We start from the raw sequence: 9,956 nt of genomic DNA, 5'->3' as shown, positions 1-9,956 counted from the left end.
ACAGTACTGAAGAAGGCCATTCAGCCCATCGTGCCTGTGCCGGCTTTTTGGTAGAACAATCGAATTTATCCCACTCCCCTGCTCTTTCCCCATAGCCCCGCAAAAATTTCCTTTTCAAGTATTTATCCAATTTCTTTTTAAAAAGTTATTATTGAATCTGCTTCCATCACCCTTACAGGCAATAAGAACGTAAGAAATAGGAACAGGAGTAGGCCATACGGCCCCTCGAGCCTGCTCCGCCATTCAATAAGATCATGGCTGATCTGATCATGGACTCGGCTCCACTTCCCCGCCCACTCTCCATAACCTCTTATCCCCTTATCGTTTAAGAAACTGTCTATTTCTGTCTTAAATTTATTCAATGACCCAGCTTCCAAAGCTCTCTGAGGCAGCGAATTCCACAGATTTACAACCCTCAGAAGAAATTTCTCCTCATCTCAGTTTTAAATAGGCGGCCCCTTATTTTAATATTGGGCCCTCTAGTTCTATTCTCCCCCATCAGTGGAAACATCCTCTCTGCATCCACCTGGTCAAGCCCCCTCATAATCTTATACGTTTCGATAAGATCACCTCTCATTCTTCTGAATTCCATTGAGTAGAGGCCCAACCTACTCAACCTTTCCTCATAAGTCAACCCCCTCATCCCCGGAATCAACCTAGTGAACCTTCTCCGAACTGCCTCCAAAGCAAGAATATCCTTTCGTAAATATGGAAACCAAAACTGCACGCAGTATTCCAGGTGTGACCTCACCAATACCTTATATAGCTGTAGCAAGACTTCCCTGCTTTTATACTCTATCCCCTTTGCAACAAAGGCCAAGATACTATTGGCCTTCCAGATCAGTTGCTGTACCTGCATACTATCCTTTTGTGTTTCATGCACTAGTACCCCCAGGTTCTGCTGTACTGCAGCATTTTGCAATCTTTCTCCATTTAAATAATAATTTGCTCTTTGATTTTTTCTGCCAAAGTGCATGACCTCACACTTTCTAAGATTATACTCCAGCTGCCAAATTTTTGCCCACTCACTTAGCCTGTCTATGTCCTTTTGCAGATTTTTTGTGTCCTCCTCACACATTGCTTTCCAGACCATGATTACTCAGTGTGTAAAAAAAAAAAAATTCTCATCTCCTTTTGGTACTTTTGTCAATTAATTTAAATCTGTGTCCTCTGGTTACTAACTAGTGGATTAGTGACAAGACAAATGACAAGATTAGTGAACAATTAGTGAAAAGGCAACAGAAAGAGAAGCACTGATATATTAGGAATTCAATGGTTACAGTTCATTAAATGGCAATTTTTTTATACATAAAAAAATATGAAAAAACGAACGAGAGTGTGACATCAAAGGGTGGCCATCTTGATAACAGTACTTGTGCCAAGTGGTGCAATTACAAGCCCCATTTCAGAGCTGAAAAATGTGAAATTAAAGTGATTAATTAAAAAAATCATCAGTTACTGAACTAATGGCGGGTAGGTTGCAAAATATTCAACTGAATTGCTTTCACTGCTGGTCCCGAAGTACGTTCCGCACAAGGATCTCCCAATCCCTCTGTCGAGAACTTCAGGTTTTCCGACCTTCAATTCAATGGACTATAGCGGGGAGTCCCTGGTTTGAACTGCTGTTGCGTCAACAGGCTGTCTAAGCAGCCAATCAAAACGCAGAATTCTCACTGAGTAAGCTCTTAAAATTCTAACTTTTTAAAGTCGTTAGAGAGAGCATAAGAACGATTGGGGCACTCACATGGGGAAAAGGCAAACCTGAAATAAAGATGGACAATTTTTTTTTTTTTTTAAAGTGAAAAGTTTCTTAAAAATGTTAATTTTTAATAAAATGGACAAACTTCATGCTGTACAAAATTAAAATGTGTTTTCCAGGCCCTTAAGGTTTGTTTAGCAGTCAATACGCTGTTAAAATTCCAGTTACACCTAATAATCCCTTTGGATTTAACTTTTAGTGTGGAATTTAACAGCGTACTTACTGCGGAAGAGCAGAAGTTTTTGTTCATTTCAGTAATTTACGAGATTTCACTGATTGCTGGCTCTGGGGGGGGGGGGGGGGGAAGAGAGGGGGGCACAGCGCAGCCAGTTTCTAAGCGATCAATGACAGACCGCAACTTCGGGATTTCCGCACGTGCCTGCGCTAAATCCCAAAGTTGCGGTCAGTTTCAAAGGCGGAATGACAGCGGACGCTGGCCATTATGTCTTGGGTATGTCTAGTGCATGTTTTGTTCATCACACTTGCCTAGATGCTAATTTATTTTCTGTATCATGTGTCAAGAGAGAGATACTTCCCTAACACAGAAAATATCTAATTGCCATGGGAGTCATAATATCCAACTCCTAATTGACCTTGGCTATCGGGTTTTTTTACAAAAAGAGAAAACCAAACTCTGATTTAAAGAATGCAGAGTAATTACACCATGTAATCTTAAAAGGTGCGCTCGCCTACACTTTAGCAGCAAAATAATCGGGCCCAAAATTCCTGGGCCTGAAAGGATACTTCAAAGATGCCGGGGGGGGGGGGGGGGAAAGAGAAGGGAGGGAGAGCAGAAGGGAGGGATTCCACATAATTTTACAACCGACATTAAAAATTATGACAAAAGGTGGAGGCAGGCTCTTCTACATCTGCCCCCCTATCCATACTAAATGCTGTAAGACGCAGGATCCATGGGATGATGTTACCTGTCAAGAAACCCACACGGACTTGTGTGCCAGGTTAACATGCTGGCAGAATGAGGCGCGCAGTGCTAGATTTATAATGGCAATTTTAAAAATGCAACCTTTTGAGAGTTCTAACACATTTATGGCCCCACACAGTGCCAGGCATTTAACGCCATCCAGGAAGTGCGACGGGGGATCAACACCGAGTCAGAGTTATGCCCTGCCACACTTCCAGTGGTGCAGGCCTCCAGGAATTGCAGACCTACTGTGTTTCACATGGTATAATGTTGCTATCCTTATAAAATACCACATTCTCTGACTTACCAGGAGTAGCTAGTACAGTACTTCCAATATACAGAGAAATAATAAGGGAAAATTGACACTGACTGTAAGAGACACAAAACCAGGCAGCTTCACCAGGGTTCTGACTTCCAGCCTGAAATTTGTAACAACCTTTTAGCCTGCAAATGCAAGAGAGACTAAACCCAGATTGACCTCCCCTAGTCTTTATTTAACCTTAAAAAGGACACAAATTCACTTCAACAATAGAATTACATGATAACACACTTATAGATCAACACATCATCCAGCTCGCTATAAGCAACTGCATGGGGCATCCATTTATATATGGGGCTATGGGGACTAATTGGACAGCTCTTTCAAAGAGCCGGCACAGGCACGATGGACTGAATGGCCTCCTTCTGTGCTGTATCATTCTTTGATTCTATGATGCAGCATTTCTGCTACAATTTCTTATTTTTCTAGGGGGCTCTGAATTCAGAGGAAGGGCTGTCATTTTCCCCTGCTACACTCCTTCCCTTGACTGGAATGATCAATGGCTGCAGTCTCTTAAAAAAAAAAACACATTCTTAAAAACATGAGTTTACAATCCCTGATAACCCACAGCAATAAACGAGAAGTGATTCTGACCCTTTCTCTGCATTCAGTGAAAGTCAATATAACCACAGTGCCTAAATCTAAGGCACATTACTCAGAGCTTAGAACAAATCAGTTAGAAGGCTAACAGTCCAAATATTTGTTATTTTAAATTAAAGGTAATTAATTTGAATATCTTACTATCTGACCCCCATCACATTAATTCATCTATTTTAATGATTTTTTTTCAACTCCTGGTTATTGCACACTATTATGATGACTGCACTGCGAGCCAAACATCTGAAGGTTTCAGTATGCTTTGGCTCTGTAGATCTTTCATACGATGTCTTTATGAAACTTACAACATACCACTTAAAAAGGACAACCAAGGCCCGTCACACGATTAACTCGATTGAGGTAATACTCACTGCCTGTTCTATTATCCTGATTGAGGTTAGATCACTGTCAGAGAGTATACGTGGGTATGGTAGTGGTTGTTACTGAACTAGCAATTCAGAGACCTGGTCTAATTAAACCAGACAACAAATCCCAACATGGCAGTTTGAGAATTTGAATTCGGTTTAAAAACAAATCTGGAAATAAAAGCCAACACCAGTAAAACAATGTTCCCTCTAATTTTTTGGCGGGGTCCACACGGCCCCTTTAACGGATTACACAGCCCATTCAAAATGCCGTGTATGCAGGGTTTCTTTTCCCTTTAAAAGCTGGTGAGCCGGCTGCGCGGGAGCTCCAGAGTGCTGTGCAGCCGCACAGCTTCAGGGAACACTGCAGTAAAAGTGACCATGAAGCTGTCAGATTGTCGGAAAAATCCAACTGGTTTATTAACGTCCTTTAGGGAAGGAAACCTGCCGCCCTTAACTGGTCTGGAACTACATGTGACTCTTAACCCTGCCCTGAAGTGGCCTAGCAAGCCACTCAGTTGTATCAAAGATTACTACAAGGAATAACCAAGAATCACCACACGTATGGCAATGGTTCAAGAAGGCAGCCCCATCACCACCTGCTCAGGGCAACTAAGGTCAGGCAGTAGATGCTGGCCTTGCCAGACGCCCACATCCCGAGAATGAATAGAAAGAAAATAGTCTCGTCAGTCAATGTGCATGGTCTGTCACATTACTTCAAGGTTACAACACAAGAACAGAACCAATGCATGCCACCTTTCCAACACGGATCTTTGAAGGTGTAAACATCTTTTGAAGCTTTCAAAATATTCACATGCTGTTAATGACAGATCGTCAAAATAAATTGCGAAATTTAGAGAACATCAACTAAAAACAGGAGAAAGGTGCAAAAATAATGCTAAATGAATGCCTTTACTGCAGTAGGAATGAAGTTTTAAAAACACCCAGTGGTTACTCCGCTTTACAATCTATTTAACGACTTGGAAGAGGGGACTGAGTGTAATGTAGCCAAGTTTGCTGATGATACAAAGATGGGAGGAAGGGCAATGTGTGAGGAGGACATAAACAGGCTGCAGGAGGACATAGACAGACTAAGTGAGTGAGCAAACATTTGGCAGATGGAGTATAATGTTAGAAAGTGTGAGCTCAGGCAGAAAAAAAAAATCAAAGAGCAAGTTATTATTTAAATGGAGAAAGATTGCAAAGTGCCACAGTATAACGGGACCTGGGGTACTTGTGCATGAAACACAAAAAGTTAGTATGCAGGCACAGCAAGTGATCAGGAAGCAAATGGAATGTTGGCCTTTATTGCAAGGGCGATGGAGTATAATAGGGAAGTCCTGCTACAACTGTACAGGGTATTGGTGATGCCACACCTAGAGTACTGTGTACAGTTTTGGTCTCCTTATTTAAAAAAGGAGGGACATACTTGCATTGGAGGCAGTTCAGAGAAGGCTCACTAGGTTGATTCCTGAGATGAAGGGGTTGACTTATGAAGAAAAGTTAAGCAGGTTGGGCTTATACTCATTGGAGTTTAGAAGAATGCGAGGTGATGATCTTATTGAAACGTATCAGATACTGAGGGGGCTCAACAAGGTAGATGCAGAGAGAATGTTTCCACTCATGGGGAATCTAGAACTAGGGGGCATAGTCTAAGAATAAGAGGTCGCCCATTTAGAACTGAGATGAGGAGGAATGTCTTCTCTCAGAAGGTTGTAAATCTGTGGAATTCTCTGCCCCAGAGTGCTGTGGAGGCTGGGTCATTGAATATACTTAAGGGGGAAGATAGATAGATTTTTAAACGATAAAGGTAATGAAGGGTTATGGGGAGCAACAGGGAAGTGGAGCTGAGTCCATGATTGGATCAGCCATGATCTTATTGAATGGCGGAGCAGGTTCGAGGGGCCAAATGGCCTACTCCTGCTCCTATTTCTTATGTTCTTATGTTTGCCCTCAAGGTGGTGATGATCCGCCTTCTTGAACCGTTGCATGTATGTATGCACACTTTCTTCTCAGAGTGACTCTTATCTACCTACAAAGGCACACCTGTTCCTCAGGGTTACTTGTCTGCCTTTTTGGCTTGGATGCTCTTTCTGTGCCAGTGCACAGATCTGTATTTGCCACTATGGCAAGTAGGAGGAACAATTGAAAATGATGCTTTTGTAACAAAAAAACCCACAGAATCTGATGAAACCAACAGAAGTGTTGAAAATTAACACTAAATTTCCAATCCCAGCAGTTACGACTACTTTAGAATATAACAACTTGTATTTATATAGCGTCTTTAACATAATAACACAACCCAAGGTGCTTCACAGGAATATTATAAAGACATAAAAACTTACACCAAGCCACATAAGGAGAAATTAGGACAGGTGACCAAAAGCTTGGTCAAAGAGGCATGTTTAAAGGAGCGTCTTGAAAGAGGAAAGAGAGGTAGAGAGGTGGAGAGGTTTAGGCAGGTAGTTCCAGAGCTTGGGGCCTAGGCAACTGAAGGCACGGCCGCCAATGGTTGAGTGATTATAATCAGGGATGCTCAAGAGGATAGAATTTGAGGAGCGCAGACATCTCGGGGAGGGTTTGTGGGGCTGGAGGAGATTACAGAGATAGGGAGGGGCGAGGCCATGGAGGGATTTGAAAACAAGGATGAAAATTTTGAAATAAAGGTTTTCAAGTTTTTAAAAACAGCAGCTGTTATTGTACATAATCAGGAACTATTAAATGATTGTGGAAAAACTCCTAGTGCAAAACTTCCTCTACAAAAAAAATTGAAATGTGCACAACAAACATTTAGAGGTGGCCAGTTTAAGTTCCAGCCATCTGGATATAAGTTGCTGTAGATAAATGATAAAGTGCGGTATGCAGCAGTAATAATATCCTAGCAATATATGAAATACAGCCAACCTAAACATTAAATTAGCAATAGAAAAATCAGCTGTATTAGTTGTAGACAGGAAACATTTACTCTTGTCGTGTAACACTTAAAAACAAACTGTGTTCCCACCAGCTCAAGTTACACCAAGCACACATAAAGCCAACATACAAGCCATCAATAGGTTTGAGCAGCACTAATCAATTGAAAGTGTAATGTCTAGTTGCTTAGATACAAACTCAATACTATAAAAGATTGATGGTTAGCAGAAGCTGGTTCAATCTTTACATCTAACTCATTAAATCATACTTACTGAGCAGCCTTGTGCAAATATTCCCAATCCTCTCAAAAAACTTTCAAAATTGAAAATCTCAGGGATATAGATGCCTACTGAAAACTGTCTTTTCCAGTACATTCATGAACTTTTCTTGCATTTAAATTGCTATTAACAACATTTCACAGTACTCTTGGCTGTGCACAAGGATGTTCACACTGCCGATTTTAATTTTGTAAATAAAGTATTCTTGAGGAGAATTTTAAACATGGGACAGCATAAAACACAGAAAATGTACGAAACCTTCAAAGAATATTTCTGTAAATGTAATAATTTGAGCTTTTTTTCTTTCTGCATGAGAACTTGTTTTTATATAAAGAGCGCCGTACTTTATCAAGACAGAATGAGGAGTTTAACAAAAAAGTAATTAAAGGCACATTAATCAGTGTCCTTTTTCGGAAAAAGTGAGTTTTATCACAATAGACTTGCAATTAAAGCGTACCATTCCTAACTGACATTTTAGTATTCATGTACCAATTTACAGTTTAAACAAAGATGTTTAAACCAAATTACAACCATTCTTGAATAATTGGGGTTCAAATGATCGGTTGCAAACAATCCATTAAGAGTACTTGTTCACGCTCTGCACTGAAGGTACTCCCCGTTGCACATATTGATATTAAATTTTATACACTAACCCATGTTAACGGATTCAGTTTCAACTGCAAGAAGTTTTGTGACTTCAGCCCACTGCAGCATCTGAACTAAATTTGATAGGGTACAAATCTGAACGGATGCCAATTGATTGAAGTGCATGGGAAAACTGTCAGTTAGAAACTATTACATATATTCATGAAATAGATCAATGTAAAAAATTCAAAAGCACATTTTTCTCCAAAAGCTTTTGCTGCTCCTAAAGTCAAAATGGTTTTAAATGCATTCCAACATTGTCCTTACTTTATTAACTGATCTATGGGATTTTAGGAAAATAACATCATTTACAATACTTTACCATTCTGTACTAAAGATGTCTCCATTAAAACCATGGAGTCAACAATGAATTGATTAAGGTCAAATAACTGCAGCCCTTTACAAAGATTACTTGAGGTACAACCTTTGCAGTTCAAACAAGCTACTAACGAGAGCTATTAAGGAGTGGTTGTTCACTTGTTGCAGCCAGCCAGAGTTGGACAGCACCTGTATATGATAGACAGCGGGGCTAAAAGAGTACAGTATTCTAGGAAATGCTGCTGCTTCCAGATGACGTTTGCCTCCAGAATTGGCAGCCACCTGGTCAAGCCATCAAAAACTGGCACGCCTTACCTCCATCTAGAACAAGTAGAGCTATATCAAATGAGAGCCCCAAACAGCAGTCAATTGTCTATTGTAGTTTAAAACATATTAAACTCTAATTCTTTTTTCAAAAATCAGAAATGTGCCCCCGAAATGTTGCTTCTGAAAGGGTGCTGTTTCCTTAGCTCCAGCTGCTGAACTGGAAACAACAGATATAGAGTTCCACTGTTTTACGTGAAGCTTTCAGAATTCTCCGTCTCGGATACAGGACCTCAGATACCTCACCTTGAAATGGCACGCTTTATTTATCTCCCATTTCCACAGTCCAGCTCTTCGATCCGTAGCCATGTTAAAGTTCTGTCAACACAAGACGTACTGCAAATATATAGGTGACAAAAACGAACAGTCAATACAATCAACGGTGTGATGCGCAGGCTTCACTGCTCGTGGGGCTTAGTTTTGAGGGGGCTGCACCTGAAGGTTTGTGCTGGGGGCTGTTGCGAAGATTATCGTCCATCTACAGGAGAAAAAAATATTAAAGATTTGACAGATAGGTCTTCATGCTTATAATTGGATTTAATGTTTTTAAATTTAAACTGAAGAAATGTAATTTTCTAATAGTAACATTATTGGTTTCTTCTACTTCAACAAATTTTCACCTAAAAACGTTGTTCTTTCGCATTATGTGCCAATGCTTTTATATGTCATATGTGACTAAAAGATGGAAATAGTGCACTCTGCATGCATTACTTCGGGTCAATCTACATATTGGAAATATTTCTATATTGTTAAAAAGATTAGATTTCAAAGCCGATTATTTGTGACAATTATCAAAATATATTGTATGACATTGTGGCAACACAAGTTCATTTATTCCAAAGTTATTTACATGAATCGGTTTTAATTTTATGATTAAAAAAATATAATCTTAACACTGCCATAATTGAAATAAAATTGTAGTGTCAAAAATACACCAATATTCTCTCACTATGCTTAACTTCAGCTCCAGTATGAACAAGACATGGTGAGTTATTATAATCAGCAGAATTAGTGACTCTTTCCAGAAAGAGAGACAAAGCGTGACAAAGGATCAGCTTTGCACGTATCTGAAGTACGTGTTGGAATTTCCTTTTCCAGTTTCCTTCCTTCTTCCCATGAACGTGGTAATTCCTGCTGTCAGTTTTGCAGGTGTCACCAGCTTTCCAGAACCTTGCCACGAGAGAGAGTTTAGACAGTGCATAGTAGCAGATATCCAACTGGCGGGGGAAATCGCAGCTAAGTCGGATTCTGGCCTCACCTGGTTTCCATACACTTTCAGGCAAGTGTTGCTGGACAGCCATTGGGAAGTAGAGTCTTCTATGAATATTCCCTTCTCTAGCACACAAACACAGGCTGATTGGGGTGTTCATACATCTGACTCAGCACAAAGGAATTAATTCTTTGTCTGTATGACTCAGCATGGCACTAGACAGTGCATCAGAATTCAAACTGTGATGGATTATGCAATAATCTGGTAGGAATACTTTAAACTAATACATGCTGTTCAGTGTGCCAA

General features: G+C 40.2%; 1 protein-coding gene across 4 annotated transcripts in view; it reads right to left on the bottom strand.

Moving 5' to 3' along the window:
• Window positions 1-5,936: 5,936 nt before the first annotated feature.
• The window catches only part of mtx3 (metaxin 3), a 34,611-nt gene continuing 30,591 nt past the window's right edge, over window positions 5,937-9,956 (bottom strand). For 3 of the 4 annotated variants that reach the window (XM_070879693.1, XM_070879701.1, XM_070879711.1), the window contains exon 9: window positions 5,937-8,918. In XM_070879693.1, the coding sequence (XP_070735794.1) occupies window positions 8,817-8,918 (102 nt within the window). In that variant the 3' untranslated portion in view covers window positions 5,937-8,816. The remainder of the gene's footprint in view (window positions 8,919-9,956) is intronic. The other variant, XM_070879720.1, reaches the window with a different exon arrangement.

This window comes from Pristiophorus japonicus, chromosome 1 (assembly GCF_044704955.1).
Source record: "Pristiophorus japonicus isolate sPriJap1 chromosome 1, sPriJap1.hap1, whole genome shotgun sequence".
In the NCBI taxonomy this organism is placed as follows: Eukaryota; Metazoa; Chordata; class Chondrichthyes; family Pristiophoridae; genus Pristiophorus; species Pristiophorus japonicus.
The sequence above is the reverse complement of the archived record's forward strand: the minus strand, read 5'-3'. Positions and strand labels throughout refer to the sequence as shown.